The 25731-nt window shown below is 43.3% G+C and overlaps 1 protein-coding gene across 1 annotated transcript; it reads left to right on the plus strand.

Annotated features, from left to right (window-relative positions):
- On the plus strand, nucleotides 1–25447 carry tmem161a (transmembrane protein 161A). The gene is made up of 12 exons (XM_072594350.1): nucleotides 1–149; nucleotides 3169–3272; nucleotides 4483–4563; nucleotides 7568–7665; nucleotides 9114–9270; nucleotides 11263–11414; nucleotides 13557–13620; nucleotides 15746–15889; nucleotides 17018–17131; nucleotides 17984–18158; nucleotides 18844–18940; nucleotides 20649–25447. The coding sequence occupies exons 1-12, from the start codon at nucleotides 147–149 to the stop codon at nucleotides 20918–20920; spliced, it is 1461 nt and encodes a 486-aa protein (XP_072450451.1). The 5' UTR covers nucleotides 1–146; the 3' UTR covers nucleotides 20921–25447.
- The last annotated feature ends 284 nt before the right edge of the window (nucleotides 25448–25731 follow it).

The following is a 25731-nucleotide window of genomic DNA, read 5'->3' on the forward strand; positions in this document are numbered from 1 at the left end:
TCACTCTGAGTCCACCGTGCGATTGGTTATTCGATCTGTCAATCATTGCTCAAGCTAGGTTGAGTTTAAAAGCGAGCGATGGCGTTAAGGCTGCTGAGAGGAGAAGGATGAATTCAGTTTTGAAGTGTGATTGAACTGGCACAGAGATGGTAAGGAGGGAGTTCTTGTGGCACGTCGTGCTGCTTTCACCCTTGCCACCTTCAGCACTGTATAACAGTGGCACGCTTCAATTATCGTTGCTGCAACTAAAAATAGTCTTTGGGTGGGGGAAGGGGAGGTGTTCTGACCCTGTTCACCCCCCACCCCCACCCCCACCCCCACCCCCCCACTGTGGGGTAACGGCAAATCTGAGACTTAGGCCTCCATCTAGACCTGGGAGCATCGCACAAATTGTTATTGCAAGCTTCCAGTGTTCATTTGCAGCAATACTCTTAAAGGGGGTTTTGGGTGGTGGGGGTGTTCACCATTGACAGGTCACAATATGCCACAATGTCTCTGGTTTGTCATCATTATAACAGTTTTCACTATTCTATGTGGTTGAGTATTGATACGCTATTCGACAGTGGGGGGTTGGGGGGTTGGGGGGTGAAGTCCACATCCTTGCATTGCCCAGTGTCCATAACCTTCCATCCAGGTGGTCATCACCCTCCTAGCTTCTTAAATTACCAAATGGAAATGATGCATGTCTTGATATGACATATTTGCATTTATATAGTACCTTTCACAAGGGCTGTTGTGGGTAGTGCCCCTACCTCTGAGCCTAGTTTCAAGTCCCACCAGCTCCAGAGGTGTAATAGCGCCGGTGTGAACAGGTTGGTTAGGAAATTTATCCAACATTTTTCAGGATGTTCCAAAAAGTGTTTTGAAATGTAGTCATTGTTGTAAGGAAATCTATCATGACAGTTAATTGATGCACAGTACTCATGAACAGAAGCAGCCTGTTTGCAAATGCAGAAAAACCTGGATGATAAGTGGCAAGTAATATTCACACCATAGAAGTGCCAGGCAATGGCGATCTAAAACAAGAAAATCTTATCAACCATCCCTTGACATTCAATAGTATTACCACCGCTGAATCCTTCATGATCAGCATTCCAGGGGTTACAACTGACCAGAAACCAAACTGGACTAACCATATCAATGCTGGTGAATAAGTCACCCCCATCTCTCCAAAGCTTACAACATTCAAGCTAGAAATGTAATTTTTCCATTTGCTTTGACAAGTGCAGCTCCAACAATACTCGGCTCAGTGGCTAGCACTGCTGCCTCACAGCACCAGGGACCTGGGTTTGATTCCAGCCTCGGGCGACTGTCTGTGTGGAGTTTGCACGTTCTCCCCGTGTCTGCGTGGGTTTTCTCCAGGTGCTCTGGTTTCCTCCCACAGTCCATAGATGTGCAGGTTATGTGCATTGACTATGCTAAATTGCCCACAGTGTTTCAGGTGCATTAGTACATGTGTACATTAGGTGCATAAGTCAGGGGAAGTGTAAAGTGATAGGGTGGGGGAATGAGTCTGGGTGGGCTACTCTTTGGAGGGTCAGTCTGGACTTCTTGGGCCAAATGGCCTGTCTCCGCACTGTAGGGTTTTAATGATGAACCCTCAAACTCAAAACCATTGTGGACGAAGCATCACATCCATTTCAGTAAAGTCTTGCCATTTGCATGTCTGTTTTGTAATTTTTGCTTATGTGCACATAATATACTGCACGTTTCTGTTCCATTCAAATCCATTCTTTGCTCTTTTGCAGCTATAAATAAAATAAATGAAAAGCAATCTTACTTCCTGGAGCAGAAAGTGTGCACTATGCATCTGTTGCCAGTATGCCATGTTGTGAAAATCACAGTTTACAAAGTTTTTTTTAGGAGTGTAACCACTAGAACCAGCAGGACCTTAACTGTACGTTAAACATTCACTCCCTCCACCACTGATACTTAGTAGCAGCAATGTGTACCATCTACAAGATGCACTGTAGCAATACGCCAAGACTCTTTCAACTCTTTCAGCACCTTCCAAACCCGCATCCCATAGGACAAGGGCAGCAGGTAATGGGAGCACCATCACCTACAAGTTCCTGTCCAAGCCTTGCACAATTGTGATTTGCAAAAATGTCTTTCATTGTCACTGGGTCAAAATCCTGGAGTTCTCTTCCTAATAGCATTGTGGGTCTACCTACAGCACGTAAAGTGCAGCAGTTCAAGAAGACAGCTCACCACCAGCTTCTCGAGGGCAATTTGGGATGGGAAGGAAATGCTGGCCTAACTACTGGTGAAGGGGACAGCTTAGGATCTTGAAGGAAGGAGACTTAACATCCAGTCCTTCCCAAAGTCTTGAGCTATGTCTATCATTATTGGTGTAACTTGTAATATGCAATAACCTATATCTTGTTAACTACAAGAGACTCATCTAGTTAGACCAGGGCCTTTGCCTGAAACATCGATTTTCCTGCTCCTCAGATGCTGCCTGACCTGCTGTGCTTTTCCAGCACCACTCTAAACTAGAATCTGATCTCCAGCATCTGCAGTCCTCACTTTTGCCTTGTAGTTTTCCCTTTACCCTATTAGATCAGTCAGGCTGTGCAGTTCGCTGCATATTATAAGAGAATGGTGACAATAATCTTTACCATGAGCAGCAGCTCACACAATGCAAGGAGCTGATATACCCATACTCCAGGGTGAAGGATAAATGTTGGCACAAATTGAGGAGAATTGCCCTTTTGCATCCACCATTGGGGGTAGCCAGAACCTTAGGAAAAGGTAGCACCTTTGACATTTGCGGTATTCCTTTGGTGCTACACTAGAATGTCATCCCAGGTTTTTTGCTTGAATCTTTACACTGGTCTCAAATCCAAAGCCCTCGGACTCAATGTAGGATGTTGCATTGAGCCATGACTAAAACCTGTTTTAAAATGTGGTCGATTGTAAGAGAAAGAGAAACCAAGAAGTAAAAGGTTCCTCAGTTTTGAGTTTCTGAGAAAGGATAAGTTTCTGTAGGAGACAGGTATGGTGCAGTGAGTGTTAACATGGGGAGGAAGAACATAAAGAATGAGATATGAAGAGTGAGGTTTACAGGAACAATTAATAAAGTACAAATGAGAAAATTGTGGTAAGGTTAACAGGTGCTGACTGAATGGGAACTCTGCTGTTATTATTGATTTTTTTTTCTCTCAGGGTGTTATTGGGGTTCAGCTGGTTGTGAGTTTGCTGATGGCGACCCTAATGCAGAGATTAGCACCTCATTACTCCATAGGTCGCTGGCTGCTCTGCAATGGGAGGTAAGATATCTAACCTGGTTAAATTACTTTTTGCCCATTTTAAAATCTCCTCTCCGGAAGCTGCCGGCTGTCTCGAGGAGACAGGTCACACAGATATCGACAACTCTTTGAAACCTACATGAAACTGCCATTCTTTGTGAGTTGTGGGAACTGAGTGCCAATCAGTTACTGTGCTACAGTCTGCTCCACTCTTACATCCTTGATTGGCATCCCCATTCGCTCCCCATCGTTCAGCAGCAGCAGTGTGTACCATCTACATGATACACTACAGTAGCTCACCAAAGTTCCTTGGGCAGCACCTTCCAAACCCATAATCTGCATCATCCAGAAGGACAAGGACAGTAGATACAAGGAAACACTATCACTGAAGTTCCCCTCCAAGTCACATGCCTTCTGAATGTGGAATATGGCTGTTTCTTCAGTATTGCTGGGTGAAAATCCTGGAACTCGTTTCCTACAACAGCCCCCACAACGCAAGGATGACAGAAGTTCAAGTCGGCACTCATCAGCACCTTCTCCAGGGTAGTCATGGGTGGACAAGAAAAGCTGTCCCAACTAGCACCACGTCCTGTGAAAAAATACATTTGAAAAATCTAAATGTGTAAACATAGTGTGGGAGTGGGACACAATGACCACTATAATTGTCCATTAAATCCTAAACATTTCACTATTGTCCCCTTATTGTTGCATCCTCACCCAGGCTTCTCAATATGTGACTGCAGCTCCACACCCAACATTTACAAAACTCAGCCTCTTAGGGGCATCACATTTGAGAAACAATTAACTGGATTGCTTTTTGAAAGATCTGTATAGACACAGTGGGCTGAATGGCCTTCTGTGCTGTACTGTTCTCGGGATTTTATGACTTTTGGCTGCTCTTTGAAGTGGCCACGTAGTTGTGTCAAGCTACAGTCACCAGGTCAAATAAAGGCCACTCATTACCTTCTCAAGGGAGACCATGTGGAAGGCAATAAATGCTGACCCTGTCAGTGATGGTCCTTCTGGGTAAGTGTGTTAAACAGTGGGTCTGACTAGTCTCAGCCTTTTTCTGTAGCAGGATATCACACTGCGTTGGTGCCTCTGTCCATATAAACACTGACACAGACAATAAAACCCTTCCTGGAAAATGTTGACTGTTTTGGTTTATAAATGAATTGAACCAGTCGGGATGTGAGAGTTCTGGTGACTGCCTGGTCTGTTTTCTTGGCAGCCTTTTCCGATATAAACACCCATCGGATGAAGAACTCCGAGCCTTGGCTGGAAAACAGAAACACAAAGTGAAGAGAGACAGGTAGGTCGAAAGTATTAATGCCTGCCTTTCAGTGGAAATAGTTCCTATGTGAGATTATTCTGCCTGAATCTCAGTATTTTTGAGCTGTCTACTATTTTCCCTGGTCACTGGCATGGGAAATGCAGGGTTACAGGGATAGGGTAGAGAGATGGATCTGGGTGGGATGCTGTTCGGAGGGTCGGTGTTAACCAGATGGGCCAAATGGCCTGTTTCCACACTGTAGTAATTCTGTGATTCTGTGAATAACAATGGGAATTTTGATTAATCACAGCAATCCATCTCTTCTCACATCCAGCACTTAAATGTGAGGCAAGAAAATCCCCATTAGTGGCTATTCATGTATGGCAGAGAGAACATTTTAAGATTAGTGGTATTTTAAAAGGACAGGAACATAAAACACAGAGCTGTAATCTAGATTCTGAGTTTCAGTGTACATTTAATCCCAAAATGGAAACCATGGGATACAAAAGTGAAGAATTTCACACTGAAGAATCTGAACAGGGCCAAACCAGCACAGCAACTAACTTGTGTGTGTGGAAGGGAAATGGGATGAGCGGCAAATTTTCGGCAAGTTGTTGACGATAATAAAATAGAGAGGAATGAGACAGGATAGTCTTCACTGCAGGGAGACAGAGGAAGGAGTGGAGATTTTGTCAACTCACTACCACCCCCTTGACAACAATTAAGAGCAGCAGGACAGGTGGAGAGCGCAGTAAATAAACCACACACTGTTTTCAGCCTTACAAACAGAGGCATAGAAAAGATCAGCAAGGAGGTGATGTTGAAACACTTGTAAGACATCACCTTGAGTACTGTGCACAGTTGTGGGGCCCACACCACAAAAGATTTGTGAACGCATTAGAGAGAGCGCAAACTGACTTATTAGAATGATGTTAAAATAAGTAGAAAAGTAAGTTGCAATGAGGAAACCAGAAATTTATAAATGGATATGGATGGGTTAGGTGAAAGAGCAAAGATTTGGCGGATGTAGTCGAACATGGATAAGTGTGGGGATATCCATTTTGGTCAGAGAAATAGAAAGACAATTTATCTAAATGGAGAGAAACTTCAGAGTGCTTCGGTGCAGAGGGATTGGAGTGTCATCATGAATGAGTCATAGAAAATTAGTATGCAGGTACAGCAGGTATTAAGGAAGGAAATTGAAACCTTGCCAAGTTTAAAATAGGGAAGTGTTGCAGCAACTGTACCATGTGTAAGTGAGACTGCAGTTGGAGTATTGCAAACAGTTTTGGTCCCCGTACTTGAGGAGGGATGTAGTTACGTTGGAGGCAGTTCAGAGGAGGTGAAGCTAAGGCCAAGATGTAATCAAGGTAAAAACAATGACTGCAGATGCTGAAAACCAAATACTGGATTAGTGGTGCTGGAAGAGCACAGCAGTTCAGGCAGCATCCAACGAGCAGCGAAATCGACGTTTCGGGCAAAAGCCCTTCATCAGGAATAAAAGCAGTGAACCTGAAGCATGGAGAGATAAGCTAGAGGAGGGTGGGGGTGGGGAGAGCATAGCATAGAGTACAATGGGTGAGTGGGGGAGGAGATGAAGGTGATAGGTCAAGGAGGAGAGGGTGGAGTGGATAGGTGGAAAAGAAGATAGGCAGGTCGGACAAGTCAAGGAGACAGTAACTGAGCTGGAAGTTTGAAACTAGGATGAGGTGGGGGAAGGGGAAATGAGGAAGCTGTTGAAGTCCACATTGAGATGTAATCAGCCAGGTTTGCATTAAATGGCTGAGCAGGCTTGGACTGAATTGTGTATTGCTGTTCATAGTTTTTAATGTTCTTATGTGTGAGAAGCTTCAGCTTTGAGGATCATTTGAAGAAGTTGGGAATTTTTCTTCCTGGAGAGAAGGCTGTAAGGAGATCTGCAAGGAGGTTTTCAAAATCATGGAGCAGGCTGGACAGAGTAGATAGGTGAAGGTGTTCCTGCTCATTAAAGAAACAAGATTGAAAGTGATGCGCAAATGGAGGAAGCATGAGGTGAGAAAGAACTTTTTTAAGACATCAAGTAGTTAGGGTCTGGAATGCAATAGCTGGAAATGTGATGGAGGCAGGTTTAAGTGAGGCATTCAAGAGGTGCATTGGATGACTATTTGGATAGTAATGATGAACAGGGATGTGGGGAAAAAGGCAAAAATTGGCAATAGAGAATAGCGCTGGTGCGGGCACAACAGACTGAATGGCCTCATTCTGCACCGTAATACTTCTGAGAGACGGGAATAAATGCATGCCTAGCCAGTGATGCCAACATCACCAGGGAAATTCAAAAAAAAGCTCTCAGAAAAACACTATTCCCATATGTAAACAAAGATGTAGGGTGGGTGCTAGCTGGACCACCTCAAATATGACTTAGACGAGCTTGGACATTATCAAGAGAGCATTGATGAGAGAATCTTTCTGCATAAGAATCATGTGACCCAGCATCTTGAAGGCAGCTTCAGGACCACAAATCATGTAGGGGAATTTGATTTGAGAGCAAGATCAAGAAAGGAAGGATAAAATGTTAAACCAGCAGAGTCACAAAGGTTTAGATGCTGGTTGGATTTGAAACAAAATACAGAGAGAAAGATCATCTGAGCAGGAGTAGGCCATTCAGTCCCCCAAGCCTACTGCACCATTCAATAAGATGGTTGACCGTAGCCCTGGTCAATCAAAGTTCTGACTAACTGAATCCTGAACTATATTCAGTGACCCAGCCTTCGCTGCTCTGCGTGGGAGAGAATTCCAAGTACTAATGTGAAGAAATCCCTGCTCGATCCTATCTAAATGGGAGACCACTTATTTAGAAATTGGACCTTCTCGTTCTATACATACTACCCCACCGCACGAGGGGAAACCTCCTCTCAGTATCCACCCTGTCAAGCCCCCTCAGAGTCTTATGTTATTCTGTTATGTTTTAATTACCTTAATTTTCATGATGTTGTGTATTAACAAGGTTATTGGTTTATTCTGATTTTTTGTACACTCTTACTTCATTGTCTTTTGCTGACAGGAGGCAAAATGGCATGACAGAAACCAAACCAGAGAGAGTGCCCAAGGACATCAACCTGTGTCTGGAAGCGAAACCAATCACTCCTCTTGATGCCCTGGGTAAGGAGCATGTGTCAACCTGAAATTATCACAATGATAAGGGTTAGCGGTGAGAGTTAGACTGAATAAATTGGGTGATAATTCATTTCCCTTCTCCTGAACCGAGGTACTGACAGTTCCACTGATACTGGCCATATCCTAACTTACACCATTAGCTCATTTCACCCTTTTTTGTTTGTGGACCGAGATTAGCTCTCTGTCAAGGAATGCCTCTATTGTAAAATTCTTACCCTTTGTTTTCAAACCTCTCCATATCTTTGCCCCCCCCCTGCAATCTGTGAAATTTCCTCCATCCTTACAAAATTTCTGCACTCCTCCAATTCCAGCCTCTTGATGATCCCTTGTCGTCTTCGCTCTGCAATTGATAGTTGTGCCTTCAGCTGCCTTTGGCCCCAAACTCTGGAATTCTTTCCCAAAACGTCTTCATCACTCTATGCCTTCCGTGGCTTAGTCTCACAAGCCACCTGACACTCACTTGGTCATACAACTGAAGCAGGCACCATGGTAACTTTGAAGAACACATTAGAGAACTAGGTTGAAGGAAAAGCAGATGAAGAATTGCGGGAATGTGGTGAACATATGGAATTAGGTTACAGCTGCTATGGAGAATGAACACTATCACAGTGGGCCAGATGTGGTGTAATTTTGGTGATTTTGTGAAACAGAACCAAGATGAATTTGTTAAGTCAGTTGGTTGTACAGATATTGCGTGTAACTACAAAAGACGTTTTGTCGAAGCGTTTCTCTTGCACTCACAAAATCACAGATGTATTAGGATGCAGAAGGAAGCTATTCAATCATTGTAGCTGCACCAGCTTGTTAAATGAGCATCATTCCTTGTGCTAATCTCCTGCTTTTTCTCCAGAACCTTTTCTATCCAAGTAATTATCCAACACCCTCTTGAATGCCTCAGATGAACCTATCTCCACCACCTTTCCAGGCACTGCATTCCACAACCTAACTACTTGCTGCTGAGAAAGCTTTTTTTATAACATTTAGGGCAGAGTGATGGCTCAGTGGTTAGCACTGCTGCCTCACAGCACCATGGACCTGGGTTCAATTCCAGCCTCTGTCTTTGTGGAGTTTGCATGTTCTCACCATGTCTGCGTGGGTTTCCTCTGGGTGCTCATGTTTCCTCCCACAGTCCAAAGATGTGCAGGTTAGATGGTTTGGCCATACTAAATTGCACTTAGTGCGCAGGGATGTGCAGGCTGGGTGGAATAGCCATAGGAAATGCAGAATTACAGGGATATGGGTGTGAGTCTGGGTGGGATGCTGTTTGAACCTGATCGGCCAAATGGCGTGCTTCCACACTGGAGTGAGTCTATGATCCTTCACGTATCACTTTAATCAGGATCATTTGCAAGATACATCAAAATAAAGGGAAAAAAAATTGCACTGTGAGTGGAAAGTGTTAATCTTTATTTCCTTTTTTCCCTTCTATTTAGTTCTGCGTTACTTCCTAGACTACCTGTGGCTCATGGATTTTGTCTTGTATGCGACTCTGGTTTACATATTTACTGAGGCCTACTACAGCCTGCTCCCTGTACAGGGAGAGGTGAATGTCGGTGTGCTCTGGTGCCTGCTCACATTAGCCTTTAGCATGTATCCTTCTTGTCATACCCCTGCATCCCCCAGATACAACATGCATTAAACAAACTAACGTGAGCAAAGGAGATGCAGACTTATCATTTAGGTTCAATGTCAACTAAAGTTCATTTGGTAGCTCACTCACTTAAAAGTCAAAACTTCTTTGGTTAAAGTCCAATTCCAGACCCTCCGGACAAAATCTAGGGTGATATTTCCCATGCAATACTGAGGGAGGGCTGCACTGTCAGAGGGTTAGTACTGAGGGAGTGCCATAGCTTCGGAGGGTCAGTGCTGAGGGAGCTCAGCACTGTTGGAGGGTCAGTACTGAGGGAGGGCTGCAAAGTTGGAGGGTTAGTGCTGAGGGAGTGCCGCACTGTTGGAAGGTCAGTACTGAGGGAGTGCTGCACTGTTGGAGGGTCAATACTGAGGGAATGGTGCACTGTCGGAGAGTCAGTATGGAGGGAGTGCCGCACAGTCGAAAGGTCAGTGCTAAGGGAGTGCTGCACTGTGGGAGGGTCATATATAGCAAGTGTGGCCTGCAGTCAGCGCACAACAAGATCCCACTAACTTGAAGGGGAATGAATGACTATTTTGTGACCTTCTTGGTGACATTGGCTTTGCAGGGAATATTGTCCACAACGCTATTGGTAACAAGGAGCCTCTGTGAAATGGAGACTATCTTGCCCCAGCTAAAAGAGCTGACCATACCTTGGTTTAATGCTTCATTGGTAAGCAAGCAAAAGTCTATAACAGTCCGTAACTCTATCAGTTCTGCAGCACAGTGTCAGCCTGGATCATGTACTCTGGAGTGGTTCTGATCTCCCGGGATCTTCTGACTCTGAAGAACTGAATGCTGCCAGCTAAATTAAAGAATATTTATTTAAAGGAAGGACTAGTTCTCAGATTTGAGGCCAGCTTTTTGTTTTAGGAGAACTGTAGGCTTGTTATTGTTACAAATTATTGATGTTCAGGTGAAAAGATTCACAGTTTTTTTTATAGAGAAGATCTCTCCAGTGTGTTTCTGATAAGTCCATAAAACTTATTTGCAGTTCACATCAAGGAGAGAGACTGTCACCATCCTCCCTTTCAGTCAGTTGAAATGTTTTAATTTATTGGATAACCATTGACTCTCTGAAAAGCAGTAAAAGTGGTTAATGGCATTGTCCCCTGCTGAGAGCTGTCTGAGGGATGAATTGAGTGTTTACAGCCCTGCTAATCTTCCTCCTCAAGTAATCAGTGGGGATAAACAAACTGACCTGCTGCTACATAAAAAAGAGCAGTCAACAAGGACAGCTTTCTGGGTCAGAGCCCTCTCCTCCTCCAGCCAGCAATCCAGCCACTTCCACAGACACGTTGGAACAGCTGTTGGAGTTGTAACAACCAGAGGTTCCAACAAGTCTCCGCAGCTGGTCAGATACAACTGGAATTGGGCAGGAAAAAGGGAAGTGTGTGATTTTACAAGGCAGGCTGTTTCGGGTGAAACTAGCAAGTTTTGTTTTACACAAAGGGTCGTGGATATCTGAAGCTTATGTTCCCTAAAAGATTGGCTGGGGGTGGGAGTGGTCGATTTAAATTTCCAAGATTTTTGTTATGTAAAATAATTAAGGGATGTGGAGTCAAGTGGGAGTAAATAGGGGTAAGGTGCAGATCAGACATGATCTGATTAAATGGTAGCCATGATGTAGAGGTGCTGGTGTTGGACTGGGGTGGACAAAAGCAAAAGTGAGGACTGCAGATGCTGGAAACCAGAGCCTAGATTAGAGTGGTGCTGGAAAAGCACAGCAACATCTGAGGAGCAGGAAAATCGACGTTTCGGACAAAAGCCCTTCATCAGGAATGGAGGGGTGGACAAAGTCAAAAATCCCAACTTGGGACTGTCTCCTTTGATAAAATGAGAGTGGATAAGTAACACTATCTTTAACTGACAGTATATCCCATAAAACGGGCTGTGTTTTGATTCAGTTCTAATGTGAAACCCCTTTGTTTGCCTTGACACTATCTGCACAGTAAGGTTCTCTTCTCTCTGATGACACATTACTTCAGGACAGAGGAAGGAGGTGAGCGCTCTGTCTGCCTGACTTTTGCGTTCCTCTTTGTCCTAATTGCAATGCTGGTCCTGGTCGTGCGGGAGGATTATCTGGAGTTTGGCCTTGAGCCCGGTAAGTCTGTTGGAAGTTTTTCACTTGTATGCAACACGCTGAAGGGTATGATAACCACATGGTCAAATGGGCTTGTACCTGGCATTTCATTGAGTTCCAAAGGCAAATACAGGAACAGCCCAACCCAAACCCAGCACCTCCACCACCAGAGAAGACAGGGACAGCAGGCACATGCTTCCCTTCCAAGTCACACACAATCCTAACTTGTATGTATACTGGCTGTGCTTTCATTGTCACAAAGTAAACATTCTGGGATCCAGATCCCAACAACTGGATATCTCCTCACCAAATGGTCTCTGGTCCCTTGAGAAGACAGCTCACCACCATCTTTACAGAGATGCCCATTTGCTGAAAACTACTATTTATGTGTAGTAGTTTGGTAGTTATGGTACTGTTCTAAAGATTGCAGTTTAAATTCCACCCACTGCTAGTGGTGTACCAAAAAGATCTGTGCTTAAGTCCCAGCTATTCGATACATAGATAAATGAAGGAAGCAAATGCAATATTTCCAAATTTGCTGACAACACAAGGTGGGATTGTGAGTTGTGAGGAGGATGCAGGGGTGATCTAGACAAGTTGAGTGTGTGGGCAAACAGATGCAGTATAATGTAGTTATATAATTTGGTGTGAAAAATGAAAAGGAAGAGCATTATTTAAAGGCTGATATATTGGTAGTTGTGGATGTGCAAAGAGATATGGATGTCCTTTTGGAGTGGTTAATGGAAGTAGACAGGCAGTTATGAAGGAAGAAGGTGTCTTAGTCTTCATTACAAGAGAATTTGAGTTCAGAAGTAAGGGTGTCTTACTGTAATTATAGAGGGCCTTGGTAAGACCATCTGGAATATTGTGAGCATGTTTAGTCTCCTGATTTAACAGAGGATACATCTGCCATAGAGGGAGTGCAGCAGACGTTCACCAGGCTGATACTGGGGATGGCAGTCCTGTCTTATCTGGAGAGATTGGTTTGACTGAGCCTGATTTCATTAAAGTTTAGAAGAATGAGAAGGGAAATGTATAAATTCTAACAGGACTGGATGGACAGAGGATGTTTCCCCTGGGTGGGGAATCTAGAACCGGAGGATACAGTCTCAGGAAACAGAATAGCCATCTAGGACTACACCGAGGATGGTCAGTCTGTGGATTCACTAGCACATAAGGCCAGGCCATTAAGGAACACTTAGTGAAGAAAACATTCCTATTAACACAGGAACACTTGTCCTTTGGGGAACAGAATTCAGCCTGGCATGTAGTTGACCCAGTCTCTGACTTTGTGGTTGACTTTCATTTCACTCTGAAGTGGTTTGGTGAAGCTAATGTGTTACACAAGCAGTGTCGAGGAACTAGAAAGCCATTACTGAAAAGATGATGGATGGACAATTGATGCTTCTCCAGCATGGTTCACATCCACAGAGTGAAACCACAATTAAGCAAATTGGAGAGTGAAACTTCACTGGCTTGCTTCAGGTAGCCCCTGTGTACAGAACCAGCAGTCTGAGCGTCTCTCTATGTCTATCTCTCCAATGTGTTGCACAGAAAACCTTGTGGCGACCCTTGTATCAATAATCTATTGATTTCAGTTAATTTCCAGTACCTGTCTCCCATCAACCAGCCTACTCCTAGGAATATCATATCCAAACTAACACTAGCTCTTCCATGCTAATTGTATGCACATATCCTTGGAGCACATTGGGGTAGGATAAGGAGCTGAGACTCTGGCTTTCTGTCTCCTCTCCCTCCTGAGCCTCCCTCCAATCCCCCTTTCAATGTCAGTGGCACCGAGGTCATTGTATAGCCCTCTTGACTGAGATCACTAAGTCAGCAGCAACCCTGGGCAGCCCATTTACCAAATAAAGTCCTTGATGAGTTGACACTGTGATAGTAGAAGTGGGTTGACAAGAAGGGGTATCTGTGGAAGCTAAAACAAAAGTAGAAGCTGAAATAAAATGACAAAAAAACACAAATGCTGGAGATCTGTAATAAAAACAATGTGTTGGAGAAACACAGCAGGTCTGGCAGCATCTATGAAGAGAGCAACAGTTAACATTTCAAGTGTGGTATAATTTCTCTTGCAGTTTCTCCAGCAATTTATTTTTATCTCTGTAAACATTGCCAATCTCTAAGTGTCTCATATCTCTTCTCTAGGTTTTGCCAACTTGTATGAAAATGTGGAGGTCTTTCTAAAGCAACAGGGGGTGGACATCTGGCCGTGAGTATTATTTCTTTTATTTAATATTATATCGTGTCATTATAAATGTTTCTCCTTAAATTTTCCTTGGTTTAGTGGGTATTCCTTCAGTCAGAAGTTCAGATACCACCTGAGTGACTTTAACCCATAAATCCAGGCTAACCGTCCCAGTGCAATATTGTAGATCTGTAGATCCAGGGCAGAAATTGTTAACACGAGGGGTCATAGTTTTAAGCTGTTTGGTGGAAAGTATAAAGGGGAGAGGCGGGTTCTTTCCGCAGAGAGTTGTGAGAGCATGGAATGCGTTGCCAGCAGCAGTCGTAGAAGCGAGGTCATTGGGGATATTTAAGAGACTGCTGGACATGCATATGGTCACAGAAATTTGAGGGTTCGTATATTAGGTTTACCTTACATGATGATCAATGGTCGGCACAATATCGTGGGCTGAAGGGCCTGTTCTGTGCTATACCGTTCTATGAAGGAGTGCTGCATTGTCAGAGGTGTGATTCTTTGGACAAGAGTTTAATCTGAGGCCTCATCTGCTGCCTCATGTGGACTTGAAAAATGTCATGTTTCTCATCTGTGAAAAGCAGGGATACTATCCCTGAAATTCTGACCAATATTTACCCCTCTATCAACATTACGGAAGCAGATTATCTGATTATTACTACATTGTTAATTGTAGGAGGGAGGGTCAGTTAACTCAGATGATGATAGTGAGTTTGAGGCTTGATGACAGTGATGGTGTAGGTTCAATCCTGAGACTGGCTAAGTTAGTCTTGCAACCTGACACCTGTACTTGCTTCTTTCCTAATGGTGGTGCAGCAGTAGTGTCACTGGCCTAGTAATTCCAAGACCAGGCTCATGCTCTGGGGAGACAGGTTCAAATCCTACCACAGCAACTATTCGAATCTAAATTAAATTAATAAAATCTAAAAATGACCATGGAATGTGATTGACTGGTCTTTTTTGCAAACACTAATGTCCTTTAGGGAAGAAAATCTGCCCTCCTTACCCTGCTTGGCCTACATGTGACTCCAGACCCACAGACATGTGTCCAATTTTTAACTGCCCTCTGGAATGGCCAAGTGAGACATTGACTTCAGAAGCAATTAGGGATGGGCAACAAATGCTGGCCTTGCCTGTGAAAGAATTAAAAAAAAGAATTGTGATAAATTTGCATTATTGAACCACAACCAGCCAGCATCAGACAATGGGGATTCTATCTGGAGAGAGTGAGAATTGTTAGAGGTTGCAGTGTGCAGTATTTGCCTCATTTCCTACAAAACAACAACTTCAAAAGTCCTTTGTTGGCTTTAAAGTATTTTGGGACATCCTGAGGTAGTTTAGCAGCCAGGTGGTTAGCCAGGAGGCCGCTGAGATGAAGGAATTAAAACACCACCCAGCCTGAGGAAGTACCAATGGAGTCACTACATTGATCAGTGTGATATTGAACCAGATTCCACTTGCCGATAGATGTAATCTCATGGTACCGCTCAAAGGAGAACAGGTACCATTGATCTCTTAACAAACACCTAGAAAATAAAGATGATTAATGCATCATTTGTCTGAAGAATAAAACAGATTTTTAGGGGCTGAATGGCTTCTCCCTGATCCTACAACAAAGACTGCAACAGGAAGTGGCTTGAAAGAGGGTGTTAGGTAGCAATGTGGCTAACAATGTCTTGAGTTTGACTTATTGCAGTCTCAGTAAGGCCTATACAGTTGCTACAGGACATCCTTGTCCTTGTACACAAATCCTCTTGCACTGAAAACTGACTCACCAGTTACCTTCCTAATCACTTGCTGCCTCTGCACATTAACTTTCAGTGACTTAGGAACAAGGACGACCAACTATATCCTTCTGCTCATCAGCATATTAATTGCTCATAACTGAAGAAATACTTAATCACAAAATAGTATGGATCTGACAGATGCCATTCAGCCCATTGTACCTGCACTGGCCCGTCTGCTGTTTATTCTGACCGTAGCCCCTTTTTAAAAATGCCTAGTCAAGTCTGTTACCCTTCTCCTATCATTTATCCTGTGCTCACCTCTAACCCTCCATTCCACTGCCATCAAATTTTTTTGTGGTGACATATTCACTTGGTGGATACAGGTTGATATGTATGTGTTTCGGTTTCAGTTACTCAATCTCCAGACTTGTCTTTAAGCTTGTAATAGTTGGGCTTTCGTCATTTATTGGAGCATGTTTAACCTTCCCGGGCCTCCGATTATCACAGACCCATTTAGATGCCCTCAAGATGACTGCGGACAAACCTCTGATACAGTGAGTAATTCAGCAGAGCCTAAATATTATTGTGGTGCTTACCGAATGAATGTTGTAGTGAGGTGCTAATGGAGAAGAGAATGGAGCAGGAAATCACAGAATCAAAGGATTTTTATAGCACAGAATGAGGCTATTCAGCCCATTATGTCTGCACCATATTATTGAGTATCATTACTTAGTTCTAATCTCCTGCTATTCCCCATATCCCTCTACACCATTTTTATCCAAATAATCATCCAATACCCTCCTGAATGCCTCAGTTGCACCTGCCTCCACCATATTTACAGGCAGTGCGTTCTATACCCCCAACTACTTGCTCGGTGAGAAAGCAATTCCTGATTTCCTCCTTGCTTCTTTAGCAGATGATTGCACCATGTTCAGCACCATTCGTGACTCCTCAGCTACTGATCAGTCGATGTCCAAATGCAACAAGACCTGGACAATATCTAGGCTTGGGCTGAAAAGTGGCAAGTAATATTCGAGCCACACAAATGCCAGGCAATGACCATCACCAATAAGAAACTATCTAACCACCGGCCCTTAATATTCGACAGCGTTACAGTCACTTTAAGTCAATACCTTCTCATTGTTGTTCCATTTAACAGTGGGTACAGTTTCTCCCTATTTACTATATCCAGCATGCTCACGATGTTGAAAAGGGCCCAGTGTGTCAACTCCTTCTGCAGCACAGTTCTAATCTTGCTCAAACTAAATCAGTTTGGCTGAGGCATGGCATTCCAACTTCTGAAAGAGTCAGAAGGTGTAGCCATTGCATGAGGGAAAAAAAAATCCTGATTCCCGAACTTCACTGGTCCCTCCCTGCAGCACAGAAAGAGATGAAACGTTAAACTGGGACCACCAACAACCAGTTTGGGAGATGGAAAAGATTTTGCTCAATAATAACTCCTTTGCAGCTCCTTGAGATGTTTAAGGATGCGATCGATGTTGTTTAAACTGCACACTCTATCCAAAGTTTTAGAATACCTCTCCCCAAAGCTTTCTCGCTTTGTCTCGGCCTTTGTTAGCTCATTGGTGCCATTGTGTTGAGTTGTGACACTGGTTGAGTTTTGTTTCATGTTGTTCTAGTTGCTATCCTCTCATTATCTCTTATTTCTGTCCTTCTCCCAGGATCCTATTGCAGGCCAACTTCCTGTCTCCCATCATAGTGTTGCTGCTGTGGGTTAAACCGATCACCAGGGACTTTGTGATGAAAACTCCACTTGGAAAAGAGCAAATGCAGCTGTGAGTGTCCAGCAATGCCTCACAATATTTCAAAAGCACCTTCCTGCTTTCCCATCCTCTGACAAATAACCACTTCTTCTCATCAAAACAGCGTTAGTTCCAAAACTCTCAGTATTGCTTCAACAGTGAGCGATTACTGTAATGATGTGCAGCAGGATCTAGTTGGTCATCCTTGTTCATAGGTCACTGTAAGTTAACGTGCAGAGGCTACAGGTGATTAGGAAAGCAAATGGTATGTAGGCCTTTATTGCAAGAGGATTTGTGTACGAGAGCAAGGATGTCCTGCTACAACTGTATATGCCTTACTGAGACTGTGTAAGTCATTGTTACCCAAACATCTGCCCAACCCCTCCCCCAAGCCAGTTGTACTTCCTGCTGCAGTCTTTGCTTTAGGATCAAGGGGAGGCCATTCAGCCCTTTAAACTTGTTCTATCCTTCAGACAGATGGTTAATTTTTTTCTCAACTCCATCCATACACCTTGGTCACATGACCCTTGATATTGTTACCCAATAAAGTCTTATCACTTTGGCTTTGATATTTTCAGTCAAGCCAAGCAATCTGGGGGAGAGAAACATCCAGACTTCCACCACCTACAATATGAAGTAGTCTTTTCTTGATATTACCTTTGAATGACTTCATTCAAATTTTAAGATTCAGTCCCTACCTCCTCCCACCATCCCCAGCTCCCAGTAGAATATATAGTTTTTTCTCTCTCTCTCTCATTGTTTCTCATTCTCTCACAACTTCACCCGTCTCAATTAGATCTTCTGTATTCAAGCAAATACTGAATAATAATGTCGTAATGCTGTACTGTTCTGAGTTTGGGCTTTCTTGTTCATTTGATTCTGAAGGATGTCTGACACAACATACAACACAGTGCGTCTGTGGATAATCATCATGCTCTGTGCATTGCGTCTTACCGTGACCCGCTACCATCTGCAGGCGTACCTAAACCTGGCGGAAAAGGGGGTAGACCTAATGAAGAAGGAGGCTGGAAACATCCCCATGATTGAAATCCAGAGGAAGGTACGTCTCAGGAAATATGGGAATCGAGCAAAAAGCTGCAGATGATGGAAATCTGAAACAAAAACTGTTAATTGCTAGAGAAATTCAGCAGGTCTAGCAGCACTTGTGGATATAGATATAGAGTTAACTTTTTGAATCCAAAGTCTCATCTTCAGAACACATTTCCGAAGCAGAATCAGATCAGACTTGAAAGGTTAATTCAGTTTCTCTCTCTCCACAGATGCTGCCTGACCCTCAATTTCTCCAACATTCTTCTGTTTTATTGAAGAGGATTTATTTGGTCCTGAATGACCCAGTATATGTGTGTGTATTGAATAATTATGTACGGTGGAGATGGGGGAGTTAAAATTTGAAACTTTGGTATCAAATATGCAGTCTAAGTTTTCTAAATTAACTTTTGGTGCTTGAATTTCCTGTACATTTTCGAACAAGTCTCAGCAACGACTTGAGAGTAATTAGCTTCTAATTTATACACAGACTGGAATCTAAATGGAGCAACTGGATGGCATATGTAGAGAGTAACATACTCAGAGTTGGAATAGCATGGGGTTGTGATTTTGTTCTCAGGCAGCTGTGACTTTGGGATTATGTCCTGATCCTCTAACGTGTAGATTATAAACATGTCTTGGTCAGGTTGGAACTCCGTTGTTTGTGACTGATGGGATGTTGTTGCCCCCTGCTGCAGGTTTCTCGAGTATTCTGCTACCTGTGTGTAGTCACCATGCAGTACCTGGGCCCCGTAATCCTGCTTCTGCACTCCACTCTGCTGCTGAAAGTGTTGGGTATGTAACTGACTTAACAACAAACAACTAATTCTGTGGTCTGAAACAAAAACAGCAAATTGCTGGAAAAACTCATTTGGTCTGGCAGCATCTGTGAGGAGAAACCAGAGTTAATGTTTTGGACCTGAAACTTTGACTTTGATTTCTCTTCATAGTTGGTGCCAGACCTGCTGAGCTTTTCCAGCAAGTTTTGTTTTTGTTTCTGATTTATAGCATCCTCAGTTCTTTCGGTTAGTAATACCATGGCCTCTTATATTGAGCACAATTTCAAACTGATCCAGCGCTTGTGGACATATGAATAAGAATAGGCCATTCAGCCCTTCGAGATTGCTGTGCCATACAATAATATTGTGACTGATGTGATTATAGTCTCAAATCCACATTCCTGCCTGCCCCTGATAACCTCTTGTTCTTTGCTGAACAAGAATCTATTCACCTCTGTCTTGAAAATATTCTGTTTCCACCCCCTTCTCAGGAAGCGAGTTCTAAAGTCTCACAACCCTCAGAGAAAAAATTACACCTCATCTCTGTTTTAAATGGGCGAGCCCTGATTTCTAAACAGTGACCTACCCTTAATTAGTTCATTGCTGATTTTAACTTCAATTCCAATTACACCCCATCCCACCTCTGCTCTATTTCCTTGATACACAACAAATATCGGTCAGTCTCTGTCTTGAAAACTTCTATTGACCACATCCTCAATAGCAGTGTTGGTGACAGATGAATTTCAGATTCTCACTGCTCTTTGTTAAACATGGATGTGTTGCTTCCTGACACTCCTGAACAGCATTGCCGTAATTTTGTCCCTGGGCCATCACCATTTTGCTCTGTTCTACTGTTGTCCGAAGGTGCACTCATTCAGGAGGGCATTTGTCTCTGAGTATGAGCTATGTGGATTGGACCCACCTTAGATCTGCCTGTGCTGGAGGGAGCCAGTTGTAACAGCACTGGGTTAGTAATCTACAGGGCCAGGGTAGCGCATGGGTGGGGCCTTAGATTCAAATCCCACCAGGGCAGACAGTGAAATTTAAATTCAATTACAAAAAAAAAGAGCTATCCTAATGTGATCATGTAACCACTGTTGTTGTAAAAAAACCTACCTATTTCACTAATTCCCTTCAGGGAATGAAATCTGTCATCCTTACCTGGTCTATGACTCCAGAGCCACAGCAATGTCATTCACTCTTAACTGCCCTCTGGGTAATTAGGGACGGTCAACAACAAATGAATGAATAATACAAAATGATAACACACTAAGTGCACTGCATTCTGTCAGACTTACTGTCTAGGTGCTTGAAGTATATGCAGCACAGCACAACAATCTCATGCTGACACAAACCTCATGCCTTAGTTTTCCTTGTTCACTTGAATAAAAGCAAAATGTTGAGGAAGCTAGAAATCTGTAACAATCATAGAATGCTGGAGTAACTCAGCAGGTCTGTGGAGAGAGAAACAGTATTAACATTTCAAATCCACTATGATTCAAAAATGTAAAGAAGTCATACCAGACTCAACTATCTGTCTCTCTCTATCCGCAGTTGATAGCAGATCTGTTCAGTTGGTCCAGCATTCTGTGTTCCTTCCTTTTTCCCTCATACTTCAGTAGCTTTTCTTTAAATGCATACTGTCAGCATGGACCACTTGGGTCGAACGTCTTGCTTGAGTTCTGTCAATTCAGTGTGGCTCATTGCATGCTTGTTGTTCTTAGGTGATTACTCATGGGGCTTTTACCCAGAGTCCCCTCAAGTGTCTCCATCTCTGGATGTTACCTCGGAATTCTCTGGAACAGCTCCCAATGAGGAGGAGAGATATGAAGTGACAGTCTCTCGGATCAAAGCATTCCTGAGCACCATCTTTCACATTTTCACACCCCTGTTTTACCGTGGCCTCTTCTCCTTCCTGACATGGTGGCTGGCGGCCTGTCAAGTGGTGACAAACCTGTTTGGCCTTTACTTCCATCAGTACATGGTGACCTCGTAGGAAAACTGAGACTGGAACCTGAGAATGAAACACACTGGAAAGTATTGATTCTCCTGTCGTGTTGGAGAATGAGTGAATGATGATGAGTCCAAAATATTTCCTTTAATATATTCACCTTTTTTTTAAAATCCACTCCAGCTCCCCACATCCAAATTTTTCCCACTTTTTTTTGCCCAAAGGTGCTGACATCTACCATCAACTAGCTGCCTGCAGGCAGTTCTACACCTCACACCTATTTGGCTGCTCTTTTGTTTACCCGGAGGGCAGGTACAAACCAGGCTTTGCAGCTCTTGATCTTTTTCTCAACCTGTCCCCTTGGTTGAGACATGGTGATTCTCAGGTTAAACACCCACTAGTCATCTCTGTCTAATGAGAGAGCAACCCTGTGGTCCTCTGAGACAATGGTAACTATTTGAAGGCCAATCGAATAATTTTCAATTTTTCATCAATTGTTTAGTGTCCTAATTTGGGAACCTTTCCCAGTGCCCTTTTTCATCTTCCCTATCCCTTCACTCGCTGAGGGAAAATGCCTAAATTATTCTATCTCAGAATGGAAGGTCAAAAGATGATATTTAAGGATAAATCTCCCTAAGAAATAGAAATTAAGATGGGGATGAAAATCCTGACAGTGGGTGGGGTTCAAACTGGAGTTTGCAAAGAAGGATCCAAATTTTTCATGTTACCAACACAATTAAGCAAATTGAGGCAGATTAGATTCCCTACAGTGTGGAAACAGGCCATTTGGCCCAACAAGTCAACACTGACCCTCTGAAGAGTAACCCACCCAGACCCATTTCCTTTTGACTAATGCACCTCACACTATGGGCAATTTGGCATGGCCAGTTCAACTGACCTGCACATCTTTGGGCTGTGGAAGGAAACTCACACAGACATGGGGAGAATGTGCAAACTCCACACAGACAGTCACCAGAGGCTGAAATCGAATCTGGGTCCCTGGCGCTGTGAGGCAGCAGTGCTAACCACTGAACCACCATAAACTGTTCGTGTTTAAAATCTTTGCAACCCTCCTCTCCCTACATCCTTGGAAAGGCACCTCTCTGAGGTGACCCAAGGAATTCCGATCACGCTCACAAACAGGTTAAGCACTGCTTTGTCCACCAATAAGTTGCCTATTTTTAATCATCAGAGCTACGCCCCCACCCCAGGCAGATCACCCAAAAATCCCTAACCTTAAAAACCATTCTGAAATTTCGGAAGGGGCAGAGGAGGGGGTGGTAAGTGGTATGGGGCTTATTACCCTCATGGGTCCCCTCCCCTATTTCTCAGTTCCAGGGAGAAGTGGGGTCCTGGATCAGTGTCAGTGCCTAGGTGTCCCGTGTTAATCATAGAATCTCTGCTCTGTTGAAGCAGGCCAGTTGGTTCATCAAGTCCATACCGATCTGCTGAAGATCATCTCACCCAGACCCAAACCTTGTAACCCCACATTTCACATGGCTAATTCTCCTACCCTGCACATCTGGGGTGGCACAGTGGTTCAGTGGTTAGCACTGTTGCCTCACAGCACCAGGGACCTGGGTTCGATTCCAGGCGAGGGCAACTGTCTGTGTGGTGTTTGCACGTACTCCCTATGTCTGCGCGGGTTTCCTCTGGGTGCTCCAGTTTCCTCCCACAATCTAAAGATGTGCTGGTCAGGTGAATTGGCCATGCTAAATTGCCCATAGTGTTAGGTGCGTTAGTTAGAGGGAAATGGGTCAGAGGGTTGTTGTGGACTTGTTGGGCAGAAAGGCCTGTTTCCACACTGTAGGGAATCTAATCTAATCTTTGGACAGTGCGAGGAAACCAACACAGACATGGGCACAATGTACAAACTCCAAGAGTGGAATTGAACCCGGGTTCTTAGTGCTGTGAGGCAGCAGTGCTAACCACTGAGCCTCTATGCTGCTGTCATTGGAATGCCATTGTGAGGTTCTTGCTATTAAAAATGACTGAAGACATTTAAGGAAGATATTTTTCTGCCCATGAGGAAATATAGAAGTCATCAGTAGGGCACTGGAGAAATGGGGAAATGGTAGAGAGGGGAGATTGCAGTTTATTTTGATCAATTGATGGTAAGCCAGTGTAAGCAGATTGTGTTCTGAACACATGGAAATACAAGTGAAGTGTGAGCAGAAGGTTTGGGTAGCCTATAAAACACCTTATCGAGCATCATTCACAATTCTCGGGCACTTGACGGGGTTTTAGAATCTTAAGAACTTCTGAATTGTGAACAAAAGTAAGAAATGCTGCTGCTGCCAATTTGCACACAGAATATTTCCAGAAACAACAACGTGATGACCATCTGTTGGTGTTGGGTGAGAGATGAATGTTGCCTGGGGAGAACTTTCCTGCTCCCTGCCGTGGGATCCTTTACATCCCCTCTTCTGAAAATTGGCACCTCCAACAGTGCAACGCTCCCTCAGTAATACAGCAGGAGGGTCAGCTGAGATTTTGTTGTTTAGGTTTCTGCAGTTGGACATGAACCCACAATATTTGGACTGAAAGGTTCACCAACAGAGTGTTAGAAAGGTTGATGGCCGAGATGGAGAGCAGCCCCCTAATGACATTTGGCATGAGAGCAGAAGAGTTGTTAACAAAGTGAGCCGAAAGTTCCTCATGCTGCCATTTTTGTGTTGTCATCAACAGATTAAATAACAGCCATTGCACAGAAAGCCCACTCAACATTATATTCAAAGCAAAATGCTGTGGACACTGGAAATCTGAAATAGAAAGTGCTGGAGAAACTCAGCAGGTCTTGCAGCATCTGTGGAGAGAAAAATAGAGTTAATGTTCTAAGTCAAATTGAGTTTCTCTCTACAAGTGCTGCCAGACCTGCTGAGTTTCTCCAATCATTTCTGTTTCAGTTGTAAGATATTAATCCTGTGACATATTTAAAAAATGTTTTAAGAATGGACTTAATGGTATATATGAACTTATGCATATAGTTAGTCTAAAACAAAGTAATGAATTATCTGTCTTACAGCACAAGATGAAATCACGCTATGAATGTGTTTAAGTAACTATTACAAAACATTGGTCTCTGCTGAAAAGATAACTTTAAGGCACATATATTAAATATCACTTTCCATATTCTTCATGGAAAAGCATTTTGTGGCATGAAGTTGCAACCATTAATTACTTTTTTCAGGGATCTGGTGTCCCCTTCAAACGCTCCCAGGACAGGGACAGCATGGGGTTAGATACTGAGTGAAACTCCCTCAACAGACACTGTCCCCCATCAGACAGTCCCAGGATTGGTACAGCATAGGGTTAAATACAGAGCAAAGCTTCCCCTATACTGTCTCAATGTACCTGAATGAGAATTGTGTGTTGAGGCGATCCAAACTCATTTTATGTTGGACCTTTCCTGACAGGAGCTCTATCCTATCAGCATCTTAAGTTTTTTTTGTTAAAAATGTAACTGAAATTGTGACCTTTAAATATGGCATCCTCTCCCTGTTTTACATCTGCCTCTCTCATACAATTTACGCCTGCACCCTTTTCTCCTCTCAGACCCTCTCTACTATCATCCCAACTCCCTTTCACAACTCCATTTCCCTAATTAAAAGACATGGTCGAGGCAATTGCCGTAATTGTAAAACCACACACCTCTCACACCCCCTTTTATTGCGGCTAACTGTAAATTGCTTTCAGTTAGGACCCAGAAAACCATCTGATCTAGGTCCCTTGGCGACACTTTTTTTTGTTTCTCCCAGCCTGTGTGCAAAAGACTCTGACTCCAGCCTTTAATTTGTGTCTGGGGCACATGCTGCTTTAGGGATACAGGCCCCTGCAGACTCCCAGGAGACTCCTAATTCACTGATCTGTCTGATTCTACTCAAATGACTTAATTATAAAGCTGTATGCGTTAAAGGGCTAGTCCACCGCAACCAGATATGAATTAAACACATGAAGCTGGCCTGCTATCCATTTCCTGAAGCCAAATTTCAATCTTAAATATCATTAAGCATAATACTGTTGCGCACTGAAATGGTCAGCGAGAATGTTTGATATTTTTACCTACTTGTTAAGCTGTACATTGATACATTTCTGGGGTTAGGTGGGACTTGAACCCAGACCTTCTGGCCAAGAGGTAGGAACACTATCACTAAGCCACAAAAGTATTTACGAGTGTCATATTTAATACTGTGGTTGAGAGCATCAAGAGAAAGGAGTGGGCAGCAAACAGGATTCCTGCTTCTGATCGCCACCTGGTGTTGGAAAGATTGTGCATACATCAGGTCAAGATTAGATTTTGTTTGAGCCATGATGACTTTACTGTCAAATAGCCTGCTGAAACTCACTGACTGGATTCTATGTACAGAATAGCAACGTGCTCAAGCTCTTACCAGAGACCAAAAATGGTGCTTGGGGAAAATAAGTCAGTGCCTTTAGGTGATCAGGGGTGACAGTGGAAAGATATAATTATTTTTAAAATTATGTAGAACAGTTACTATTTTTCTGTGCTAAAGTGGAATTGTGTGGTTTGTGAGACTTTATGGAGACAAATTAAAAATTGGTAAAATTCAATCACGGGTTTGTATTTTTGTATGAAAAGATATAACAGGTAATAAAAGAACTTTTACAGCGTCTTCACAGCATCAGAACAGCATCAACAGTGTACTCACTGTTGTAGGAAATGTGGTAGCCAGTTGTGCACAGCAGCCGCTTGCAAGCTGCAAAGTAATAACAACCAGATATTCTGATTTTAGTGATCTTGGTTGAGGGGAGGAGACACCAGGAATATTCTTCAACTTTATTCTTCAACTTGTGGCTACTCTTAAATCTCTTATATCTATCCGACAGATGCTCCC

This window comes from Chiloscyllium punctatum, chromosome 24 (genome assembly GCF_047496795.1).
Source record: "Chiloscyllium punctatum isolate Juve2018m chromosome 24, sChiPun1.3, whole genome shotgun sequence".
Classification (NCBI taxonomy): domain Eukaryota; kingdom Metazoa; phylum Chordata; class Chondrichthyes; order Orectolobiformes; family Hemiscylliidae; genus Chiloscyllium; species Chiloscyllium punctatum.